At 54.2% G+C, this 25,228-nt stretch overlaps 1 protein-coding gene across 1 annotated transcript in view; it reads left to right on the top strand.

Moving 5' to 3' along the window:
* The window catches only part of LSP1 (lymphocyte specific protein 1), a 52,013-nt gene that overhangs the window by 14,189 nt on the left and 12,596 nt on the right, over nucleotides 1-25,228 (top strand). The window contains exons 2-8 of the mRNA XM_026076440.1: nucleotides 12,838-12,990; nucleotides 16,839-16,928; nucleotides 19,478-19,673; nucleotides 20,652-20,777; nucleotides 23,559-23,602; nucleotides 23,788-23,869; nucleotides 24,252-24,392. Coding sequence (XP_025932225.1) covers nucleotides 12,838-12,990; nucleotides 16,839-16,928; nucleotides 19,478-19,673; nucleotides 20,652-20,777; nucleotides 23,559-23,602; nucleotides 23,788-23,869; nucleotides 24,252-24,392 — 832 coding nt within the window. The remainder of the gene's footprint in view (nucleotides 1-12,837; nucleotides 12,991-16,838; nucleotides 16,929-19,477; nucleotides 19,674-20,651; nucleotides 20,778-23,558; nucleotides 23,603-23,787; nucleotides 23,870-24,251; nucleotides 24,393-25,228) is intronic.

Here is a 25,228-nt window from a genome sequence, read left to right as displayed (position 1 = left end):
GTGTAAAGCGGCGCGCGGGTGGGAATCGGCTCGGCTCCTGCCTCGCCGCCCTCCTCCAGCAGGCACGGTGTGCTGGAAGGAAGGGAGAACGCATCCTCCCTCCAAACAATGCGAGAAAAGCAGGTTTGAACTTAACTGATGGCTTTCGCAGGAGCACGCCACCGAAATAACTAAATGCAGCTGGACTGTGACACTCACCTGAGCCAGCTGATATTTTTTTTCCCTCCCTCTGTGTGCAAGGAATTTCACTGTCTGTGCGTGTGTCCCCTGGGTGCTGAAGGCTTCTGGCTAGCAAAAGGATTTTTTTTTTTTGGTAGTAAATGTGTGTTGCGATGTGCATTTTTGATTCAGAGATCTGTAAAGGGCCAGATCCTCCCGGGGGCGTCGGCTGACGCTGCTCTATTGATTTAATCAATAGCRATGGTGCTTTGAACCTTCCTCTGCAAGCGTAATCGCCAGGGTGGGAGGTGGGCGATTTGGTTGGGCTCGTTTCCATTTGTCCAGTGAGGCAGAGCTGTACGAGGACGGCTACCTTGTCTGCTAACACTGGGATTCCCTTCCGTGCAGTCGCTTCGCTTTTCGGTGCAGGTTGGACGTGCAACCCTCCCGTGCGGGTCTCCACTGCCCTCCCCTAGCTGCTAGGGGAGCTTGTTCTGTACCGTGCCGATTGCTCAGGCCGGGCGGATGAAACGGGCTGCTCGGCTCTCAGTGTTTAATTTAGGGGCTGAATCGGTGAGTGCTGGGTTAACGTCCCACAGGTTGAGCACCTCTTGGCTCCCTTGCACTGTCTGTCCTCGCYGGTGCCTGCTGGTCTCCAGCCGGGAGTTGAAGAGGTCAAACAGGGTGTGTGTGGGGGGGTCTTTTGGGTAGGTGATATCCAGCCAGTTTGGGATTTCCATGGTTGAGAATGCAGCCTCTGAACCTCACTCCCTCCTCCCCTCCCCCCAAGAGTTTCTTGCCTCGGAAGGGAAATTCAGGAAGGGAAAATACAGCCCTCCAGTCTGTCCCACCAGAGGAGTCAACAGAAAAACTCCCCTTGACTGCTCTGGCCCCCGGGATGGAAAAGGGCCGCGACAGACTCCTTGTCTGCGCTCGTCTTCCGCCCGTGTTGTCCTTCCCGGTCCCAGCCCCGGGGATGGAGGTCTCTGCTCGGTGTGAAATAGCCACCCGGGGCCACAGGCTTGGTGGCTTGGGGCTTGTGAGGGGTAGGGAAACCTCCACGTGGGTTTGCAGCTGGCGGGCTCGCGCGAGGGCTGAGGCTGACTCGCGACCGGCCGGCATGCAGGAGGGCCGGGCAGAGGAGCCGAGGGGAAATCGCCTGCCCGCAGGTGGGCAGTGACTTCTTCTGCAGGGTGGCAGGCACGCGTGCCTCATCTGTGGAAAATGGATGCCCGAAGGGCTGTCCTTGGCACAGCCCGGCCTGGAGGCGTTTTCCTCTCCCTAACGGTGGCCCTGAACTCCTGCTGCTGCAGGCAGGGAYTTTTGGTGCCCCGGAGACACCTGTGCACCCCGGGGTCTTTTACCTAAGGGACATTCGTGCTGAGCAGGGTTACTTGTTAAGCTTAATCCAACTGAGCTTTGGCTTTTYGGCTGCATTTCCCTGTTCTGTTTGCAGATGAGGAGTGTGGGTGGGGTGTGAAGAMGTGTGAGGGATTTCACCTGTGGTTTACCCCCAGATAACCCCACGGGAATCGGCAGGAGAATAGGTACGGTTTGCTCCCTATGTAGCACGATCTGTTTTGCAGTGAGATTTTCCCCCAGCTCCCCTGTCACCCCCAAAGCTTACCCCTAACGCAGGCAGGCGGCCTGGCTGCACGCTGCCGGCAGCGGGGCTGGCTCCACGGCTCTGCTGGCCTGGGTGCATGCACAGGCTCCTTCGGCTGGGGAATTGCTTGAGCTTCCTGGCTTCGAGACACATCACTGAGAAGATCCCTGTGTTCCTGCTCTGCTTTAATCTTTCCCAGGGTGGCCGCAGGCAGAGCGGTTACACTGTGCAGCTCCCAGGCTCTTCGTGATGTGCCTGAAGCATTTAGGTGACCCAGAGCATGAGAGAAAGYGCCGCCATGCTCAGAGTCGTGTCCCCAGACACCAGGGATTTCGGTGTGATGCCGGATCCACCAGATCTGAGCCTGGTCCCACGCTGCTGCTCCTGAGGCAGTGTCGTGGCCGTGGTCCGGTTTGAGCCTGACGCAAGGCTCTGCGATGTCTTTGATGGGGTGACCTGTTGGCTCCCAGCTGGCAGGCTTGCTTTGCACCTTGTTCACCGAAAATCAAAAGGATGTGCTTGTCTGTGCCGCTCGAAGGGAGCCGTGGGGTCTGTCCGGGCTGTGCCTGTGCCCTTGTTGCCCCCCGCTCCCCTCCCTGCTTTGCCGCTGCGTGCCTGTGCRTGTGCTGCAGGGATAACCCGAGAATTACCTTCTTCGAGCATCGCTCCGCCGAGGAAGCTGCTTCCTCGCCAGGCTGTCCTACAGCGGGCTTGAAGTCCTGATCCAGAAACCTTCTGAAATCAGGATGGAAGCCTAGACTGAGTCCCGGTGCTCGAGTGTGAGGTACGCGCTTGAGACAAAAATCCCGGCATTTCAGACGCACAAAACGGCCCGTGCCCCGGTGCCGAGCAGGAGCGCTTGGCTGCAAACTCTCGCTAAGCCTGCGTTCACCCGAACATTGGTCCCAGGAGCCAAGTCTGTGTAAACCGGCTTTCCCGCCAACTGCGCGGCCAGGTTTAGCGCGCGCTGAGCTTCAGCGYGGGTCGGTGCGCTTGAGAGCAGCGGGCCGTGCCAGAGGTGACGGAGGCTGTTTTCCCGGGCTGAGGTGCCGCATCGGCGCTCTGGGAACGGCATCTGGCCTTCGCCTCCCTGCAAGCTGGCGCTGGGCTGGGAGATGAGCCCTTCCTGCTCCCCGCTGGCTACCAGCAGCGGGATGCGGGCAGCTTTGCCGATCGCGCCTGGCGGGACTGTGCCGTTTGCACCCGGAAGGCTGGAGCCTGAGAAGGGCCCCTCGCCCTGCAGAGCCCGGGGTTGTGCCTTGGGGCTGCGGAGGACGCGCAGGGGATAACTAACTGGAAAAGGCATCAGGCAGAATGGGCAATTCCAGTCTTGCCCACCTCCCCTCCTCTCCCGTGCATGGCCAGATCGCCCCTTGTCCGGTAGAAATCCCTGCGGAAAGATTTGTCCCGTCTGTAAGAAGTTAACAGTGGTGATCTCTCTTGCTCCTGCAAGACTCTGTATTTGCAAAGCCCTCTCCAAACATGAGCCGTTTCACCCTGTTATCTCGGTCTGTTTTTCCTTATCCTTCTAATGAATTCCTATAAATAAGATGGGAATCCAGTGCCTGTCACGTCGATTCATTCAGTGCATTATCTGCTCCTGCTGGAGTTTTACACTCCCTCTGTTTATTGTGCCTCAAGTGTTTCCACAAAAGAATATTGCTGTTTAATTAACCTACAAATCAGCCTCTTTGTAAGTCAGCAGCGTTGGCGGTGCCACTCCTCGAAACTGGATTATGCAGCATCTCTGTAGGCACAGCTTCCACGAGGTGCCCGGATCACTCGCTCGCTCCAGGCACRTTCCCTTCGCTGCGTTATTAGGGGCTGTGGCTGGGATGTGTAGCGACGGGGTGAAGCGGGTGTGCGGATAGATGCGCGTTACAAGAGCTGCCGCTCTCGTAGCAGCCAGTTTGGTTTCTTGTGTGCGGGTGACTCTCCGGTTTAGCATGGAAATGAGTTGTGATTTTTTGGGGGGGGGGGGGGGGTTTGGGGGTTTGGGGTGTTTTTGTCTACTTGAGCTGAAATGTCTTTGTATGTTTGGTTTTTTTTTTTTGGGGGGGGGGGGGGAGTTTTTTGTGCACTGTTTGTATGATACTCAGCACAACGGGTGACCTGGCCCAGAATGAGGTCCCCCCAGCACGACTGCTATACAGGCAACAAATAAACGGTTATATGCCTTTGCAATGTGGCAGAGTCGGAAATGCAAATATTGTCATGCGGGAGAGGGACTAAATTTGATGATGAAAAAGCCCAAGGGTACAAAATGATCCAGAAAAGTAGATGGTGAGATAAATCTAATTACTTCCTCAGTAGGATGGAACTTTTTCTCCCTTATCAGTGGAGTCATTAATATGGAAAGCCAAAGTATGAGATCTGAAATCATGCTCACATGTCCCTGTTTTTTTGGCTTGACTTACACGGAGCAGCCCCTGGGAGAGGAGATATTTTCCATCTCCGACTAGATCCAAGCAGTCTTGGTCCAGGCTCCTGCAGAAGGCTGCTCGCCCCTTCTTTCCCTGTGAGCTGAAGCACACAGTCTTCTGCACCGTGCATTTCTTCAGTGTGGCAACCTCTTGGCGCTACTGTAAATCCCCCAGGATCTGGGGCATCTTTAAAATTCCCCTAGCTTCTCCAAGTTTGGTGTCATTTCGCAAGGGGAATACTTAGCTTGACAGGGACCGGGGTTTTTTTTTACCCAGCTCCGTGTGACGCTGCCCTTTCATTCTGCGTCCTGCCTTCCCTAGAGCGAGTCCTGATGCGTCCCGGCAGAAAAGGCGCTGTGCCCCCGTGCTCCCGACTTGCTTCCAGAGCCGCGCTGGCTGGGGCAGACGCGGGAACGAGGGGTCGGAAGGGCTTGGGAGGGAGCGTGGGCTTGGGAGGGAGCGTGGGCTGGGTGGTGCTTTGGACTGAAGGGGGAAGCGGGTTTTTTGGGGCAGCGGGGATGGGGCAGGATGTTTGCTGACTGGGATACAGCAGTGACCGCCTTCAGGGACGACCGCGGTGTCTCTCTGCTCGTGTTCATCTCCCTGTTCCCTGTGGATAGGTACGGGGAGCAAAGCAAGCTTGATGCGAAGCAGGGCAGCTGCTTAGGGGGAGAAGGGGAAGATGAACGTGCGGAGAGGAGGCAGGGATGTGGGGGGGAGCTGCRGCCAGCTGCGGCATGGGCTGTTGCTGGAGGGCATGGGGACACAGGGGACCCATCGGTGTAATTTATACTTTCCAGCACTGCCTCACGCGCCAGTGTGTTCCCCTCCCATGTCCTCCCTTGTAGTTGCTTTGATTTGAAAAAAAGTGGCTTTTTTTATATCTATCTATATTTTATTTTATTTTTTTCTCCCTCTTTCCCGTGACCCGGGCCGGGGCCCGGTGGCGAGCTCGGCGGGTGGGTGGGAGGGAGGGAAGGCCAGACGCCGGCGGAGGGGAGAGGGCTGCGGGGGATGCTAGGAGCCCTCGTGAGCCAGACTGATGGATGGCCCGGGGGCTTTCTGCATCTCCAGCGCTGCTCCGCTGATATATTGCTCCCGGCCCTGCTGCTGTGCCCGGAGCCGTGTGGGGGGGCCACCATCCGGATCTCCTTTGAGGAAAGGAGCAGGCAGAAAAGGTGAAGCCTGGGGGCTTTGCGCTGTCAGGAGTCCACACCTGCCGTTGGTGGTCACGTCCCTCTTCTGGAAGGAGAGGGGAGTCCYACAGCCCAGCTGGTTTTTCTTTGCTCTTTTAGCCTAGCTGCTCCTTCACCGACGCCTGCCTGCTCCAAGCCAAGGGCATATCCGGGGCCTCGGCTTGAGCCCGTGGCAGAGACGGTCTCCTCGTGAGCCTCAGCGCAGCGGGAGCGAGGGCTCCTYGCAGCCCCGGGCGCTGTCGCGGTGCGACTCCTCAGCGATAGCCGTAAATGAGGAAAACCTCGGCCCTCGTAGGGAGCCGTGTCGCGCGTTCCCGTGGGCTCCCTGCTGCCTCCCGTCAGTGCCCCCGCAGGAAACCCCCTCCTGCTCGCGTGGGCTGCGGGGCAATCGCGGAGCCCCGAGGGCTGTAAAATCAGCGGCTTACGGCCGAGCCGGGGGATTCTCGCCGCTCGGCTCGCTGGTGCTGTAAAAAGCAGCAGGCCTGACATTAATCTCGCTCTTAATACCGGTTTTAAGCAGGGGTARCGCTATTGTTCTCCCCTGTGCAATCAGACTTGTTTTACAACCGAAGCGTATCGGGGAGGAAGGCGGCTGATCGTAAGCAAGGCAGGGGGCTGCGGAGGCTTGCTTCCCTCTCCGCGAGAGCAGGAATACAGGCGTTCGGTGAGCCGGAAAGAACCTTCTCTGATGAGTCTGTTTTATCCCCCCCAAACGCCTTTCCCTTCCCCAGACAGACCCCAGGCTTCCCGTTCTTCAGAGGGATTCTGGCTTCCTGAGCCTTGCATCCGCGACGACGAGGCCGTGAGAAAAGGCCCCGGCTGGAGGCTGTACGCGGCACCGCTTTCTCGCGCCTCCGGCACGCTGCAGCCCCGGCGGAGGCCTGGGAGGACTCGTGGTCGCCAGCAGCTCCCCCCTCCGCTCCAAATTCCTTACGGGTGATGTTAGCGCATTACCGCACCGGCGTATCTGTGTGCGAAGGACCCGCCGTCCTGGGGGGGCAATCCATCATCTTTTAAAAGATTCTCTGGGATTCTGTTGGCTGTGATTAAAAATAATAATAATAAAACAACCATCGTTCCCATCGGCTACCTCGCGCGCGTACAGGGAGAAGGTGCATTCTTGCAAGCGGCTTTYGTATCCCAGGCTCGCGAACGCTGCCGGCAGGGTGATGTCCTGCCAAGGACAGCGACCCCCACGGTTCGGCTTGCTCCCTGGGCCCGGGACTGTTGCCAGTGGGATGCTTCCAAGATCTTGTCATAGGTAGGGGAAGAACCCGCTTCATCTCCTTTGCGTGAGTTTATCCGTTTAGGAGTAGAGAGCGTCGAGGATAAGAGGGTTGCAAAACAGCCGTCCTCCCAGCCCTGCCTGCAAACCTTCCTCAGCAGTCTGGGGCCTTGGGGGTTTTCTGAGCTGCAGGCACAGTGCCTTTAAAAAACCCGCCCTTACACCCAAGGGGTGTTAAGAAGGGCTGTGCGATGCCCGCGATGTTTAGAAGTGTGGACCATCCCCATGCGTCGCGAAGAGCTTCCAGAGCTGGCGTCCCGTGAGAGGCAGGAGGGGGAACGTGCTAAAGGATCGGCAGTGCTGGAGTCTCTCCTCCAAGGTCTGCTCCTGTTGCTCACCGTCGGCTTTCCGCAGTGTGTCTCGTCTTGCTTCAGATGCCTTCGGAAGCTGTAAACTACCAGCTCTGGGCTTTCGCTGCCTGTCGCACCCCGCAGCGACGGGTCAATCTCTGCAGCGAATTTAACGAAGCTTAAACCAGGCAAGAGTTTTATAACTCACCCCCGCCCCATGGGCACCGCTGCAGTGCAGTAACTCTAATAGCAACCGTTTCCTTTTGCCCATCTTTTCTCTGTTTCGACTGCCTAGGCCTGTGGGGTGGGCATTCTCCCTTCCCGGGGAGGTGCAGGGACTTTGCACCACTGGGTCTTCCAGGTAACACCAAAAATACCTGGCACATATGGGCACGCGGCTGCATTTCTGGATCTATGAAACAGAGCTGGAAGTTGAATAAAAAAGGCTTTCTTGTGAGACCTCCTCTTAAGCCTTGGCACTAAGGTGCTCCAGACCTAGCCTGGATTCAGGGTATCGATTCCTTCTTTGGGCAGAAACGGGATATGTTTTGGTGCAGAGAAATCAAGACTCACTCAGAAAAATGAGTTGTTTTAGTTTTTAAAGGGAAGCTAGGTTTTTGCCATGTTGCCTGTGGTTTGCTTCCATTTCTGCTCGATGAAAGTTTGCGCCGTATCTTGTTCCACTTCGGCCGCTTGGCATATCCTTATCGCGCGGTGTGTGATGCCTTTCCACACCCCCACTCCTAGCTCCAGCAGGTCCGTGGCGGTAGGATGGGAAGCCTGCGTGTGTGCATCGGCTCAACGCTGCTGCTCACATCTCAAAGGCAAGCCGTGATTTATAGAAGAAATGGGGGGAAGTGGCTGCAATTGCACAGCTATGGCTGGGGTGGGGAAGCTTGGTATGAGAAAAAGGTTTAGGGTGAAGCATATGTGCATTTTCCCCTTCCCCCCCCTTGTTCAAACTTCATAGCCTAGACTCTAAACCAGGCAACGCAGCTGAGGAATTACATGAATGTATGGGAGGGAGAGGCTTGTCCAGCATCTCTGGCTGTCTTTGAATGACAAGCTGATCTCTCAGAGCCAGAATAACCATATCCCCTGAGACTGTGGAAAAACAAACTCTGGGCCATGACACAATGTTTTTTCATTGTATTTCTTCCCCCATCTCCTCATATTGTACCAATATCCACACCGTCTTCCTTACCCAGGCAGGTGGCTGTCTAACTGTGGTCTTTGCTATCAGGCGACATTACTCCTAAGTCTCAGAAACCTATTCATTAAGCAATGTAACTGTTGTCTGCCATCTAACTCAGCGATGCTAGCTGGATCTCCACTCACTTCTTTATTTCTTCCTGGCTTCCTGGGTGACCTTGGACAAGCCCTTGGACACAGGGATAGACTTTTGAAGCTATCTTAGCACATGGATATAAACCTGGGCCTTAGGTGGATCTTTGGACGGGGCTAAGATGCTTAACTTGTTGATGCCTAGCACTGATGTCCACGCTACATATGGGGCTGTGTGAGACATCTCCCAGGACGCTGCTTTGAGCCAATGAGTCTGTAATTTGTGGTGACAGAAGGAAACTGAGCCGTGGCAGAATGACCATGCAGGGCATGGAGATGTCCTCAGCCGTAACTCTGAGGTGTCCTGGTGCCTTTTCTCCTGAACGATGTGAAGGGAGACATGTAATCTGGGTATTTCAGCATACTTGAGCCAGTCATACGGATCCATTTATGTGCACTTTATAAGAGCTTAATAAGTGATTAATCAGTTGTTACGAGGTGCAATTGGGTCAGAAAGCTGCTCCTTTGTAGCCTTTTCCATTTCATGTTATGAGTGCGAGTTGTACATCGCAGCACACCTACCAGTCATCTCTGAGCTCTTTCTAAAGAGTTGATAAATGGAATATGAAATAAAGACCTGCAGCTCTGCTTGGCAGCGGGATGAACTTGCTGACAGCCCTAGACCCATATTCTGGGTGTTTTATATATGTCGTTTAGGCAACGTTTTTAGCTGGCTGTCGGATAGCAGCCCCCTTTTTGGAGAGTGATATTTTCAGGGGTTGGTAGGCATGGGCCTGGCACTACTCCTTCTGCAGGCGATGGGAGATTTACCCTTGACTGCAATGGGGTCTGCACTGGGCCGGTGGGCTGTGCCCTTTGGGAGATAACCTGCCGTCACGCAGGGGCTGCACACGTCTCCTCCTAAACCATGTCCCCAAAGCCTCTTCCCCCTTGAACCTTGAGTGTGCCGGGGCAGCCTAGCCGACAGAGGCAGCGACCAAAGCCAGCGCCATCCTGGCCTGCGATCCCCCGGCGAGCTCAGGAGACAGGAATGTTGAATTTGCTGGTAGAGGGTTACTGGGTTCTGGCACAGGTCTGCAAAGTCTAAAGCCTCTGGGAGGCATTTCATTTTCCTTTCTGGAATTAGCTTTAGTGCTGAAGGTTGGTTTGGGGCCAGCAAAACTTCCTATGAGCTGTGAGCTGTGCAAAAGTGTCTGCAGCATTTCCCTTAAATACAGCTCATTTGGTGCCAGAAATTCCCTTGCCTGAATATTATAATCTCCCTGAGTGCTGATGAGGAATTGTCCAAAGGAAACGCGACCTTTCTAGCAATCCTGGCTTGTCTGGAGCGGGCATTTGTGGCCATCCGAAACTGCACAGCCAGAGCGCTGATGCCTGTATCGTTGCTCTGCAGGAGGAGGCGTTTGCAGGACAAATGGAAAAAAAAAAAAAACCCTCCTCCCTTGGCTGGGGGTCCAGAGGGAGGTGAAGTCAAGGTCTGGATCTAATATGGGCAAGTGGCCCAAGCCTGAGCTGGAGTCTGAGCGTCCCAGACATTTGGCACACCGTGAGTCTATAGCCAGGTCTGAACCTGGGTGCTTTGAGCCCGTCTTTAGACCTGCAGGATTTGCTTGCCTCCTCGCTAAGAGATAATCCCTGCCGCAAAGAACGTGTTGGTCCAGACCAAGAACTCCCAGGGTTGCTGGCAGAGACGTAAGGCTGGGGACTACRTAGCAGGACCGACCCAACCGGGTGACGTCGTCTCGCTGGATCAGGCGCCGCAGCGGCTCCTCGCTGCCGTGCGGAGCCGCCCCGTGGGCTGGGGGAGCAGCCGGGGTCGGCAGCGTCGGGCAGGGGGGCTCCTCAGGCCCCGCCGAGCTGCCGGTCCCGCTGAAGCAACCTGTTTTGGGCTCTGGCAGCTGCAGCCCCCCGAGCTCAGATGCTTTGCTGTTGGCACGGCTGGAGCAGACCCTGCCGCCTTCACCGTCTCAGCCTGCACCTCAGGCGCCCGCAGCACTAAGAGCAGTCAGGAGCCCCCTTTCTTGCCAAAACACCCCGAGCTTGGGACCRGCCTGGGATCGTGCGGGATGAAGTTGAAGGCAAAGGTACCTGYTATCAGCTTGCGCTGCCCTCCCCAAGCGCAGCGTGATCGCTGCTAGCAATGAGAAAAAACGGTTGTGCGATCCCGTCGTGGGCCAGCCACGTGAGGCGCCAGATTTGATCACTAACAGTTAGAAAAAACAGCGAATGTGCCCCCCGCGCACACTTTTTTAAACCGTTTTCAAACGAAATCTTTCCACCTTTTTGCTCTGAAAGGAGATTTAACAGCTGACCTCCCTCCCACGCAAAAAAGAGGCTGACGAAGACGTAGGTTTGTCCAAACTGAGATGTCACGTTTAGCTTGCAGTTCAACAAGCCGTTCTAGCTGACCCAAAAGCAAGTACTTTGGCAGGGTCTTGTTTCTCGTTCATTTGTTTGTTTTTCATCAAAAGCAAATACTTTTGCCGTTAGGTCAGCCGAAAAGGAATAATCATTTCCCCTCTGTGTGTTGGTGTGACTGTTGAACCCCGAAACATCAGTTATTAAACCTTGCTCTGCCGCCAACCCGCATGAGTATGAAAGAGCTCCGAGTCTGCTAATATAAGGGTTTTCTCGATGTTCATTGGGGAGGGAAGGGCCTTGTCCTCGCTTATAGGAGACGCKGCTCACCGCGGTGGAGGGCAGCGAGCTGCCTGCTTATGGCAGAGAGGCTGCGGGAAACTGCGCTGCCGGGCTGCTCTCCGGCAAAGGGAGCTGGAAGGATATTCCTCTGCTTTGTGGAAAAATCCTTCTCCCCGCGACAGTCGCCCCGGTGTCCTCTGCACGCAGGCCACAGGGCCCGTGCAGAAGCCGGAGCGACAGAATAGCGAGCCGGTGAGGTCATGGGGAATTAGCCGCATCCCAGCGGGAAACGGGGAGGGCTGCAAACCCCGGTGACTTTTGCTGTGTGAAAAGCTCACAGCATCCATGCGGGACCCCCTGGGGGCTCCAGCCAAATCCGGGGGGCGTCGCAACGCTGCCTCCACCCAGGCTTTCCCAGTAAGTGGCGCGGGGGGTAGGAATCAGGTCAAAATCAAAATCTGGTTTGCTCTGGCGTGAGTGGGGACTTTCCCTCTTCGAACCGGGGCAATCCAGGAGGGAGAGGGTTAAGAGCCTTCCTGAACTGGAGACTGTCTGGAGTTGTCACACGAGGGAGGGAGATCATGGCAGAGCTTAATGAATGACTTCATTTATATATAAAAAAAAACCACACACACACACACACAACAACACGGTGGCTTCCTGCCAGGACCACAGACAACGGTTTCTATGGGAACCTGGGGGAAACAATAAATATGAGTGTGGAGCGAACGCGGAAGGGGGAGGAGGGGTCTCTCGGCCCCCGTTCTGGTGGCTCCACGCTCTTGTTCCGCAGAGGATAAGGTGGAAAGGGGCAACAAGGGGGAGGAGAGGAAGAGCGTGGCTGAACTCACCTGGTGCCATCTGCAGAAGGACCCCCCGCAAGATAAAGCAAGAGGCCGTGCAAGATCTGCCAACGCACAAAGGAAGCGTTGGAAAACGAGCCGCTCGGAGAGGCGGAAAACACGCTGGCCCCGGTTTTCCGCAGCAGCTCGTGCTGGGCGCCCAGCGGGGACCATGAATATCGACGAGGGGGTCACCCCCATCTTCTGCAAGAGGGGCTGGTGGGCACCGTGCTGTGCCAAGGTCCTCCCAGGGAAGGGGCCGAGCCTGGGCGTCCTGCCCGAGCGCCCGGCAGTGCCCGGGGAGCTCGCGGCCGCGCTGCTAGCGTGAAATAGTCTCGGAGTGAGTCCCCCCCGGAGAGGTTTACGCGTTTCATAGGTCAAGTGGAAAAGCCAGATTTTTCCTGAACAAAACACCTTCCCGTTCTGCTGCAAACCTCGGGGCGGGTGGGCGCCTGCGCCGGCGGGAACGGGGCTGCCCGCGGAGGGGCGCCCAGTGCCGGGCCGGCAGCGGCCGGGAGGGCAGGAGCAGAGCCCGTCCCGTGCCGGAGCTCGCGTTATCGCCAGAGCAGGAATGTTGCAGCCACCTTATCGTTCCCGCTGGGATCCGAGAGCCTGTCCCGTGCCGGAGCTCGTTATCTAGCGGCCGAGGCGTTTGGGCGAAGCCGAGGCAGTTCTTCCTCTGGGCGAGCGAGGAAGGCGGGCGTGCAGGGCAGCGCCGGAGCCCTCCGCCCCCGGGCCCTCGCTCCTGTAGCGCGGGAGCCGATCGGCACAGCGACGCCTGACTGCCCGGGAAGGGCTCAGCTCCCTGAGGGAATGTGTCGAGGTCCCCAGGGTGCAGAGCGTGCTCCCCCGGAGCCAGAGACCGGGATTCGGGGTGCGGGATTTCTTGCAGCACCACAAATCCCTTTRACATCCTTTCCCAAGGTGCAAATTCGGTGGAGAACGGCCCCGGTAACGGGGCTTCCCGATGCTGGGAGATGCTGGGGTGGTCTGGAGAGAGCAGGGGGCGGCTCGGGGCGTTACCGCRGGTTCAGGCCCCTCGTGCCCTTCTCCCGTGGCGCTAAGCATGCGTTTTCCTCCTGGCTCGGCAGGCTGACGGCGCAGTGGAGCGTGGAGGATGAGGAGGAAGCGGCGAGGGAGCGGCGCCGGCGGGAGCGGGAGAAGCAGCTGAGGTCCCAGGCCGAAGAGGGCTTGAACGATGCCAGCTCCTGCTCAGAGAGTGGCCTTCCAGCGCAGGAAAACCAGTAAGGAGTACCCGAGTATAAGTCCTTGGCCAACACGCTCTGTCCTTGCAGCAGGGACTGCCTCCACCTGCGGAGCAGGCGTCTCCGCTCTTCAGGGTGGCTTGGGGGACTGTGGTGGCAGGATTTGGGATTACAGGCAGAGAGCAGCAGCAGCTTAATTTTGCTGGAAAAATGGCAAAAGGTATTTATAAAAAATCTGATTTTTCCGTGMAGAGATCAGTTTTTTCCAAGCTATTCTGAAAATTATTCAGGACTTTTCTGCCTAAAAGCGTTGCAAAGATGTTTCAAAATCCTTTGTGGAAATGCATCTAGTTGTATTTTGCAGACGAAATATCGTAGTCTGCCCTAAAAGCAAACAGAAGATCTGAAAAGTAATACTAATTACTAGCTTTTCGAACCCCCCTTTCATACAGGGCTTAGAGAACAGTTTGTGAGAGTCTTTGACATGGTGGACGAGAGTTCTTGTTTCTGGTTTATAGGGCGATGCTGCAGTCAACCCCAGGCGCGAAGCAGACTGCAGCAACCCTGGTAGCCCAACCTGGCAGCCTCTGATCCTGCACGTTTAGCTACCTGGGGCTGTTCGCAGTCTCCAAAGTTAACAAGGTGCAWAAGCCTCTGCCTGGAACAAGGCCTTATCTGTGCGTTTACCTTCAAACCCCTGCGAAGCACCACTGCGGGCAAGGAAATTCCCACCRCTGCAGTGGATGCTTCAAAGCGCCTGAAATGGCTCCGGCCCCTCCGCCAAACCTCTCGCCCCGAGTGCCTAAAGCTGTTCGCCTGCAATAGCGTTTAGGCGCTTTGGGAATCGGAGCGCTTGCGGACGCCTTTCTCCTTGGAGCTGCTAGGAGACCAAATGGGAACATCCTGTCCGTGAAAGGCAGGAGCAGCTCGCGTTTGCCTCCCGGGCGCCGGATGGGGCTGCGAATCAGCCCGCTTGGCTCACGGCGGCCTCTGGAAACGGGGCCCGGTTTTAGGAACCGCACTCGGAARTGTTCACGTCCGCGATGGCTGAGCAAGGACCCAAGCCTTCGGCAGCCTGCTCAGGGGACGATCAGAGCAAGAGCCTCTCGACCGAGGGAAAGCAAAGCTGGTCAGGACACGACAGCTGCAGCGTGACTTACAGCTGAAATAGCGGTATAAAAAGACAGCGGAGGCCTTGCTGCTGGGAGAGCTTAAGGGCTCTTGCGCCGAGGTCGCTGCTCAGTGGAGAGATGAAATAAGGCGCAAATACAACCCTGGGGAGGGTCCTCCTTGGACAGGGGCACCGTGTGCAGCAGGTCCCAGCCCTCTGCCTGGGGGCCGCTTTTTCCCTGCTCCCCGGCGCTTGAGCTAGCAGAGCCGGGCTTCGCTGCAAGAGGATGTTGCTGCTTCCCTGGCCCTTCCCTGGTTTCTCCTGCAGCTGCTGACAGCCACCTGGGCTTGCTCATTCAGCCGGGGCCGCCGCTATTAATCTTCCCCGGCTCGGCTCTCTCCTGTGTAAACACTGCCCCCTCTTTCCYGCCGTGACTCATCCCATTCGTGTCACTCCTGCTTGTGTAAACAGGCCCTCGGCACTTCCTCGGACCCCAGGGACCTGCTGAAGTTCCTCTCTTCCCTTTCCCCTCCAACCGAAAAAAGGAAAGAAGGAATCTGCAAAACGGCCGGTTTGTAGGAAATCCGAACAGCTGCTGAGCTTCTTGGGTCCCGAAGACAGGCCAGGCAAGCTACACCCGAAGGCTGGCCGTGCCCGCTCGCTCCTGGTTGCTGCCGTCACCCTTTTCCTTCCCCAAGCTGGTGGCGCCCTGCTCTTCGCGGGCTCTCGCAGCCGCCCGGGACCCAGGGGAGCGCATCCTGCCCGTGGCGGGAGGGACGGCGCCTCCTTTCCCGCCCCGTCGTGGCAGGGCCGAGCAAAGCCATTGTAGCGGGGAAAAGGATGGATGCGGAAGGGCTGTGAGTGCCGGCGGCGTGTACGGCCTCGGGAGCGGCAAGGATCGATGTCAGCATCGCCTTACGCTGATTGGATTTCCCCGCTGGAAATGCCCAGGCAGGGTCACTTTTCAGGGAGGCTCCTAATTTAGCAGCTTAACCGGTGCTGACGTAAGCGTGCTGGCTCAGCGCTTTCAGCGGGGGCCCGGTTTCCCGAGGAGCGCAGGCACCTAAAGGAAGCGAGCAGGTTTTCRAACAGCGTTCAGCTGTTCTCCCTCGCTCCCAGGGAGAACAGTGGGACGCGGCTCTTCCCTGTGCGTCCCGGGCTCACGCTCAGCTCTTCTCATCCGGCCACGGGCCCGTGGCCRGGGACACAAATACCTGAGCAATTCTGCCCTCGTGCATCGTCAGCTCTGCAGCTCCCCCAAAGCACTGACTTGGGACTCCGGAGATCTGCAGCCTCTTCCAGACTCGGTCCTGGGGGATTTGGCCATCTTCTGTCCCAAGAACATCTGTGAAGGTCCCTCCTCAGGCAGCCGCTTGCAGTGCGGGCACCGATGAGCCGCTGCGCACCCAAGAGCCTCGGTCGCCCGGCAATTTTTGTCCTGAATGCGAGGGAAAAAATAGGAAAAAAATCCCCACACGGGGCCAACCCACATGTGGTGCAGGCAGCTGTGCGACCCAGGAGGGCTGATGCTCCATCCGGCYGGCGGGGCGCCGGGGTTGCAGGTTAAGTGTTAGCTCCCTGCGGAGGGCTTTCGTCACAGCCTGGGAACGCGCCTGTGCGCTCTCCGGACTGGACGGCGACGTGCTGCAGTACGGAAGTGCTTCCTCCTCTCTCCTGTCCTGTTCAGTAACAAGGAGGAGGGTTTTCCCCTCCCGGGTACAGTTTTTTTTCCTTGAGCTTAAGCTCCTCTTGGTTGCCCCACAGGGATCTTTGGGAGGCGGAAGAGGCGGCATCTGACTGCTTGACGGGGTTTTGGCCTCTGGCGGTGGGTGCTGCTGCAGAAGGGAGCTGCCTGGAGTGGGCTTCAGGGCCAGGGCAAAGCACAGCTGGGAATTAAGGTGATCCTGTAAGAAGGGCTTCCTGAAGCAAGCTCGCTCCCTGCCCCTCTTTGGGTAAATCCATTCCCTCTGGAGCCGGTTAGAGCCACTGGCTTTTAATGCCTCATCCCCAAATCACGAATACAGGGCACAGGCCRGAGGAGGGAGGAACGCGTAGGTGTTTGGGTCTGCAGCACTGTGGGGCCCTGCGTTTCAGAGCTGCTCCTGCAGTTCGTCCTCCCAGGATGTGAGGATCTGAGGCCTCACMCGCTCATCTCATGCTGCTTTGAGATGGGGCAGATGGTCTTGAAATTGCATTTCCCTGGCTCAGAGCAGTATGGGGAACTTGCAGATCAAACCCAGAACTTGAGCCGGTGTCCTAAGCACTAGATCTTCCTGACTTCGTGACCCAGCTTTCTGTTCAGGCCAGCTCGTGCTGATTGCTTTTTGTATGGGGTTGCATGAGGAAAACAAACACAGGATAAGCGGGAATCCAGTCTGAAACACCTCTGGTCCAAACAAGCTAGGGTCAACTCCAGTGCGGAAGAAAGTCATGGACAAGAAGGATTGCTTATCTTATGCTGGTCGGCTTGCAGCCCCAAGAGACCACGCAGGCAGCTGGGTACTTCTGCTGGAGAGACAGAGCTGCTCCTACTTCCTTTTCATCTTGCGATGAGATCCCCTTTGTACAGGCGGAGTTCGTAAGCACTCGCAAAAGCATCTTTCCCATAATGGAGAATAAGGATTAAAGTGGGATTTGGGAGCAGGAAAGAAGGTCACAGGAAAGAAGATGCAATAACTGGAGGGGGAGAGGGACAGGATCAGCCTGGGGTTCTTCCAGGCCAACTTTGGTTCTTTGCGCTGCTCTCATCCTAACTTTTCCCCTTGCTGTGTTTCAGCTACGACTTTAAGCCCTCTGAGACTTCGGAGCTGGAGGAGGATGAGGGGTTCAGCGACTGGTCGCAGAAACTGGAGCAGCGCAAGCAGAGGTGGGTAGGACAACGACCGAACGAGGGAAGGGGAAACAAACATGCCCAGCAAAGGGACCGTCCCCGGGGAGGAGCGATCAAGCCCAGTTTAAGGCTAGCACGCAAAGCTGGAGGCCAGAGCCTTGAGCGCGAGCAGGGCAGGATGGGCCCCTCGCCTCGCAGGGGGATGCTCTCCGCCTGCGATTTGGGCTAGTGGGGAGAGAAGGACTCCGGGACTGTCCCGGGCATCGGGGATGTTTGGGGGCAGCTTTGCACTCGCGGCGGTGGCAGGCTGCCAGGAGGCCTGGATTTGGAGGAGTGACAACAGCGGATTTAAGCCACCTGAGCTGCTGCAGGGGCTGAAATGGCCTCTAACATAATCCAGGCAGTCTAAAAAGCTGTTCTAAGTTATTGCTGCTTCCTGGCTCGTGTCAGCATAGTGGGTGTTATGGCCCCAGCCCACCTCGTGCCTGACTCCTCTTTCAGCAGTGGAAAACAGGCAGCAAAGATCCCTGAGTGGTGCTTGTTTGCAGGCTCTTCAGTCACTACCCAGAAGTTAAGGGCCAAATCCTGCCTTAAGTACTTCCCTTGGACACCGTGTACCTGTACTTGAACTCTGTGACTTAGCTCTCTCAGTAGTCTGATTTTATGGGGAAACTTGTCCTGTGATGACACAGCCTCTTCTTTATATACAAGGCTGAAAAAGTGTGTAAGGTTAATATTTACTGCTGAGCAGATAAGTAGAGCTGAGCTCTTACTTGCTGTCCCAAACACAGTAGTTCAATCCATCYGAAAGCTTTCCCTTCCCCCTTCGCAGCTCCGAGCCCCGAGGCATTGCTGGAGCCGCGGGAGCGGCGCTGGCGGTCAGGGCTGGGGGAGCAATCAGGAGCCGGCAGTGGGGCACCGGGGCCAGGTGAAGCCCGTCGCAGAGGGGTGGTGCCTTAAAGCCAGTGGCTGCAGCTGGGCAGGCTTTCGGTGGGAGGCTGGTCAGGAGAAGCAGCAGAAGGGACTCGTGCTTTGCGAGTCTGCTGCCAGGGGAGCTCTCCGTGAAAGCTGAGGTTGCCCCCAGCCAGTGGTCGTGCCCTCAAAAGTCTGTTTGGCGGCTTTGCCCCTTCTCCTTGCTCATCTGTGCCGCTGGAGGAAAAGCTCGGAGGGCTGCGGGAGGCACAGGTAGCTTGTGTTTCTGGCTTTGACTCTCCGTGCTGAACGAAGCAGTGCTGGAGCCAGGGTTTCCCAGCTCCGCTCTTTCCTGCTTAACTGGGTAGGGAGCGAACTCCGTTTTTCTCGTGATGGATGTTTGGGCTGTAGCTGTGAGTGAGAGAACGGAGGCGGCTGCTCTCTGCTGGGTGGAGCCGAAAGGGCTGGTGCGTCCCYGGAGCTCCCTGGTGCTAAGGCAGGTTCTCCCGTCCTTCAGGCGTTGTGCCCCTTTGCGGGGGGAGAGCTGCGTCCCCGCAGCTGTAAGTTGCGTGTAGGAAGGTGAGAGCTGGGATGTGCCCGTTGCCTTTGCGATGATGTGCCTGGCTAGCTGCTTCCCGTACAGAGCTGCGATGTTATAAAGGCATCCCGTACACAGTGTCGTGTCTGTTGGCCTGAATGCTTAACGCAGGCTTGCCCTTTAGCTGTAGGCATTGCTGGCTGAGGCGCCTTGGCTAAAGAAGCTGGTTACCTGGGCTGTGAAGCCCTCAGAGCCTGTTTGCTGTGAGTGACCTTACTGTCTTGGGAGGATGACTGGTAGCAAGGCCAGCACACCAGGATATGCAGCATATATCYGGCCAAAATGTTTCCCTGTGTGGTCGGTGAGGAGGGCTGGAAGGTGGCTGCTTTGTGAACTGCCTTGCCAGCGGCAGCAGAGAGCTGGGTGGTGGAAAACTGTAGTTTGAGCTTCTCCCATGTTTTGGTGCTGGATGGTGAGGCAGAAGCAGTGAGTCACCCCTGTGCTCCAGCAGCCGCCTGCTAGCCAGCTTTCTAGCCTTGCTGTCAGAGGACCCACAGCTGCTGTTGCAAGCCAGGCAATTTTCTAAGAAATGGGTGGGAGGAGAAAGCTCTTCTCCAGCTGGAGAATGCAAGATGGCAATAACATCCTGGTGTAAAACCATGAGCCAGTGAGAGCTCTGGGGTTAGGTGTCTGCTCCCACTGTCTCTGTGCCCAAGTGCGTGGGCTGTTCTGCTTTTGCAAATCTGATCACTAAAAAAATACTAGCGGGTCTCCTCTCTGCAGGCTCTGAGACCTATAGGAATTTGTAAAAACCCCGTTGTAATCTTTACCCACACCAAGGCTCTTGGTGACCCTGGCTGCTTTGGGGCTGCTTTATTTTTTGCTGGGTTTTCCTAGGCCTGTGTGAGCCTGGCACTGGCAGCCGTGTGATGTGACCGCTCTTAATGTCTGGCTGGGAGTGAGGAACCCAGACAGGACCACAAAAGTGGCTCTGAGCCCTGGTTTAAAACTCCCAGTAGTTGTATGCTTGGGGGAATGATAAAACTGGGTTTCTAGAGGACTGAGGCACCTGATAGTGTCTGTAGGCTCATAACAACACGTTTTGCTTTTCTGACTTCTCTTCCCCCATGTCTAGGTCTCCACGACAGTCATATGAGGAAGAGGACGGTGGTGTGAGGGAAGCTGAGGTCAAACTGGAGCAGATTCAGCTGGATCAGGAAAGCCCGGAGGAGATCCGGGAAGAGAATATGGTAGTGAGGGAGGAGGAGAGGCAGAGCCATGAGGAAGATGATGTCCAAGAGCAACAGGAGGAGGAGAGAGCTGAGCAGGAGGTTGGACCAGGAGGAGCTGGCCTGTTCCTCTCTGTAGGTCTGGTGGGAGGGCCATGGCTGGTGGCTGCTGAGAAACTCAGCTTGCCAATGCACTTTACACTGATGGGTGCTGGGCCCACGTAGACGTGGTGTGTGGGTGTAACATGGGGCCTGTCCCATTCTTACCTATGTGTGTTGCTGGGGTGTCACTGTGGGCAACCTCTCCCTCTTCCTAGGTGGTGTATCTACTCCCAGAGTTCGTAGCGGTTTATTCAAGCCCATGCAAGCGCCAAGAAGGAAGTGCTATTATTTCTCCTGTGGTTTTGTGAACAGTGAATAGCTCTTTAGGAGTCCTCAAACCTTGATTTTACTACTTGTTTTTCTCTCTTTAACCTTTGTTGCACCTTTGAAGCACTTTGGCTTGATGTATCTGCAAATCTTGCCTTGCTCCCAGCTGAGGTTTTCTATCTCTGCTCTTTCAGCAAGGTGTAATTCCTGGTAAATGAGAGACAAAGCCAAAACTTGAGCTGTGTGCAAATATCTTGGGTTGCTGAGCTTTAGCTCTTTTGTTGTAAATGGATTTTTGACTTGCTACACAGTCCAAATGCAAAAGCATACAGTGGCTGTATGTGAGCCTTTGTAGCCCTTTATTCTAAAGGCAGCTACTCTCTCTCCTGACAGCTTCTAAATGAGAAATTCATGTCTTCCTTTCTCAATAGTGGGAAGAAGCCTTTAGTAACTGATGCAAGGACTCCTTTCCATGTCATTCTGGAACCTTGAACCTGCCAAACTTGTCTGCTTACTTATTTATTTAAATTCACACATGAGGTTCTTCCTGGATGTTTCAACATGGGAAGATGCGAACTCAAAGCTTTGTGTCTGAGTATTCATTTAGTGCAAGGGAGTAAACCTGGGAAAGGGGGGGGGGAAAAAATCACTTTTGTTGTAATAAGCATTTTGACCAGCTCACTTCTTGGCTTGTTCATTTTCTGCACTCAGGAAAAGAAGAGAAGGAGAAATGAAGAGGAGGAAACACCAGAAAAACGCCAGAAAGCTCCAAGCCCTGCCAGCCTGGAGGAGGAGGAGGAGCTGTGCTCTGATCACACTGCGGTGTGCTCCACCAAGGTTTGTGTTCACAGGGCYGGTCTGGAGGCAATGACAAATACTACGATAGGGCACGTAATTAAGAACGAGGGAAGATGACGTTGTGGTAATGTAGGGTGTGAATTCTGTTTCCACTTCTGCTACAGACTTGGACAAATCACTTAATCTGTCTGCCTCATCTGCCTTGTTTGTAACATGGAAACTCCTGTCCTCCTACTTTGTCTACCTGAACTGTAAACTGTTTGAGGCCACAGCTGTCTCTAGCTGTATGTGTATGCGTTGCCAATCGCCATGAATCTCTAAAGTTCGGTGAAGACTTCAGGGAACGTTATAATAGTAAGAAAGATGTATGTATCTTAAGCTTGTGAATTTGATTAAGCTCCTGTGTCTTATTTGATGAGAAAATTAAGCTTCTCTTCCAAGAAAAAACATGAAGCATTGGAATTTCCCTATCTAACTTGGAATAAAATCAGAAAATATCACTTAAATGTTTTTTTAAACAGACTTGAATTCCTGGTCTCTGAAACAGCTTGTCCTTTCCTRCCCACATCTGTCAGAATTGACGCAGTCATGTGAAACTTCAATTTTTGACAACATCTGAATTGCATCTTGTGACTTCTGTTGCATTTGGTACAAATCCTTAGTTCTGTGCATGTGCTTTCAAATACAACAGAGGCAGATAAGTGGTTTCTGTAGTGTATGGCTTTTTGTCTTTCCCTCTAAGCTGTAAGCTTGTTGGTATTAGCTCTGGGGGAAATGGKGAGGAGTCTGGGTAGCCTGTTAACCTGCTATTGGTATTATCCTTGCTTTTTTTGCATTGAGATCTGCACTATTTGTTTCTTAGTCAATATTTCCAGACAGGGAGAATTGAGTGCTTCCTCTTGCAACAGGAAATAAGTAGTAGGAAGAACGTTTCATCATCTATAACCATCAGATTACTGCTCTGTATGGAGAGGCCTTTTAAAATCAAATAAAATGTGGGGAGCAAAAGAGGGTTTGGATGCAGGCCACATGCTAATGTTAGGTTTAAAAGTGGGGTGGGGGTGGCCAAAGCAGATCCCTGGAGAGGGACCAGTGGGGAAATGTGGGAAACTCTTCCAATGCCTTTTATGTGCTGAAACTTTCGGCATTGCAGCCCCMAAACTCACATAACTTCCGGATCTGAGCTTAACTGCTGTTGCTAGGATTAGCCCAGGGAAAGGGTAAGAAATACAGGGTTTTTTTTATAATGGTGATGTCAGAGCTCATGAATACACAAAGCTGAATGTAAAGCTGTTCAGGAAAAATATGAGCTTGGAATCTTTCCAAAGAAAGGAGGATCTTTACATTCCAGCTAGTAGGGTTTTATGCGAATGCTAAGAATTAAATTGACCACCAGGAAGGTGTTTTGGCCTTGGGTCGCTCAGCAGAAATACTGATTCCAGCGAAAAGGCAAGAGCTTTTCCTGTTGATAGCTTATCTGCTTGTGGCAGAGAAGCTGAGACATGGACAAGGATCTACCTGAGGTGGCCGTTCAGCTGCTGTGGCACCATAGCAAGGTGCAACCCTGCTGTCAACGGCCTAGAGGGAAAGGCAAGTGGAGGGTGAGAACCCAGTCTCCGAAGTCATGGCTCAGAGGCAAGCATCGGTTCCTCCTGCGCTGCCTGAAGGAGCAAGGTGCCAGCAGGCAGACAGCCTGCCAGGTGCAAACTGCTTGCTGGTGGGATATATGTCACGCTGCTGTGTTAGGACCCGGCAGAGCGCTTCTCCTGAGCACATCCCGGTTAGCCCAGGCTGCAGTTTGTTGATTGCTGTGCTCTCCCCTAATGGGCCTTGCACTCTTCCATGCCGCTGTTAAACGTGTCCTCTCCGTGATGCTGCCTTGTCTTCTGATCAGTTAAAATTTAGCACTGGCTTCCTGAAAGCTCCTTAAAATGAGCATTTAGCACTGCTTTTTATCTGCTGACAGGTAGGTAACATTTCCCATGGCACAAGCAGTGATGTACAGGGGAATGGCTCCTTGTTACTTGGTTGCTGATCCTTGGGTCTGTAGGACTTGCTGCTAAAAAAAATACGCTACCCTTTGACTTGAAAGTGATTGTGTCTCTGTGTTCTTGTTTTCTGGGCCATGAAAGAGCTGTGAAGTTTAGCAACATTTCAGCCTATTTCAGTGGTTGTGAAGTGTTTGCTTGCCTTCCTGTCAAACAATTCTTGCACAGGACACAGGAGCATCTTGTGCAAAACTCTTCCCTGATGGCTTGCCTGGAAGAGTTGCCTTGCAGGAGGCTCTGAGCACTAAATTGCCCTCTCTGGTGTGGATAAGCTGCTGTAACTCATGCCTGTATTGTTCTCATGCTTGGCTCTTCTTCTGCAGCCTTGGCTGGCAGTGCCTCTAGCTTTTTTTCCCTGCCTTTTCTCACCTGCCACTTTGTCTCCCTTGGGTATGGCAAGGAAACCAAGTGTCTGAGAGAAGATACCTGGTCCTTGAATGGAAGGATTAGAGAAAATGGCCCTAGTTGCTGCTTGAGCTGTCAGTCAAGTTGCATGTTGGTTTGCCCCTGAATTTGGTTGGGCTGCTTCTGTGTACTGGAGCTTTTGAGAGGAACTCTTCTCGCTTACCTCCAAAAACAAAAAGTAAAGGGGATGCTCACTGTCYGTCAGTGGCCTGGGTGGGAGTACAGAATTGAGTGAGGCATTTCTGCCCAAAATTTGGGTGAGGGAGCAGAAAAGGAAAGTGGCTGGACTATGGTCAACCAAGGTGATACACATTCATCCAAGGTCTGTGGAGAAGTAATATCCTTGTCTTCTTTCTCCCACTTTTAGATCACRGACAGAACTGAATCGCTGAACCGCTCAATAAAGAAAAGGTATCTCTAGGGTTGTTGGGGAGTTAGGGTAAAGCAGACCCCTTGTTTCAAATGAAGGATGCCTGAGGGCTCTGCTGAGAGGGTGGGTGACGATGCCAGACTGCCTGTGGCCCTCAAAATCCTGYCCGAGGCACTGGAGTCCTTCCCACAAGGGGGTTGCCTTATTCCTCTGCTTTTCTCTCCAGTAACAGCATAAAGAAGACCCAGCCTCCCCTTCCTGTATCGAAGATAGATGATAGACTGGAGCAATACACGCAGGCCATTGAGGTGAGTGGCTGTGTTGCACTGGCCTAGCTCTCTGTCCCCACCCTCCAAGGAGCCCTCTTTGCAAGGTATCGTTCTCCTGGCCTACTTCTTAGTCCCACCATCTGCAAGGTGACAACCAAGTTGCCTCTCCTTGGATCGGAGCACCCCTGTCTCCTATCTCTAGAAACTTTCAAGGGATAAAGTAGATTTCTTCTGTGAACCACTGCATCCTTGTTTCCTCATGTTCCCTGACTACTGGGTGAAAACATCTGGCAGGGAATAGCAAGGCCCTTCAAGTCTCCTTTCACATCCCCTCATCCCTGAGGACTTCCAATTACAGAGAAAATACAGGTTTGGAGCTGAGAAGTTCCCTGATGGTGTTCATTCTCCATTTATTTTCCAGACATCCACAAAGGCTCCAAAACCCATCCGACAACCATCCCTTGACATTCCCACCACAAGCATGGTGGTAGCCAGCACAAAAAGCCTCTGGGAGACTGGAGAGGTTGCAGCTCAGTCCTCCGTGAAGTCGCCAACCTGTAAGGTAAGGCACTTGCATGACCTACCCTGTCTGTGCAGGAGAAAAAGGGTTGACCTCTGCATGCAACGTGCATTACACTTGCCCTGTATGAGTGTAACAGCCTGTTTATATGGCTCATTGGTCATGCTAACCAGCAGCAGACAGCATGGAGCCAGGGCTCTAAAAGTCTTGATATTAGGGACTTGGTCCCTTTCATCAGCATCTAAGACCTTGTACCTCAGAGCTTAGATTCATCTCTGCTAGGGTCCTGAATTGTTCCTCAGTGGTACAGCTAGGAAAACCTCCCAAGCTGGTTGAGCCTYTGTCTTGAAATGGGAATTAATGCAGCTGGTGGAGAAATGGTGCAACTTTTATCGTGGGGACTCGACTGAACTCCAGTTGTTGAGCACTAAGTTGGATCTATCATCAAGATAAATCTTGCAAACTTGAAAAATGCAAAGAATATTGTGTATTGTTTTCTTGGTAATTTCATTTTCTGGCCCCTGAGAGTGAGGGTGATTCTGAAACACATGGCTTGCAAATCTATGTTTATGTGAGCAAAATTATTTCCACATAACAGTTTCTTGATGTTAACATGTCTTAAATAGTTAACGAATTTAAGAAAATAAACATCTTGGATCTCTGATCCAGTCTCCTGTGGAAGAGACTGAGAAAGGGAAAAACCTAAGATATATTGGGAATAGGAAGAAGTTTTCATAGTCTTGGGTTTTAGCTGCAGCTGTCATAGGTCAGACAATGTGAYGTTATGTATTAAAAGAGGTCAGATGTGTGGGTTTGAAAGGGATGTGAAAAAAAGCATGTTCAGCTTCATTGCCAGTGAAGGGTAATGAGAACAACCT

The sequence above is a fragment of the Apteryx rowi genome, unplaced genomic scaffold (assembly GCF_003343035.1).
Source record: "Apteryx rowi isolate R43461 unplaced genomic scaffold, aptRow1 scaffold_430, whole genome shotgun sequence".
Lineage (NCBI taxonomy): Eukaryota > Metazoa > Chordata > Aves > Apterygiformes > Apterygidae > Apteryx > Apteryx rowi.
The sequence above is the reverse complement of the archived record's forward strand: the minus strand, read 5'-3'. Positions and strand labels throughout refer to the sequence as shown.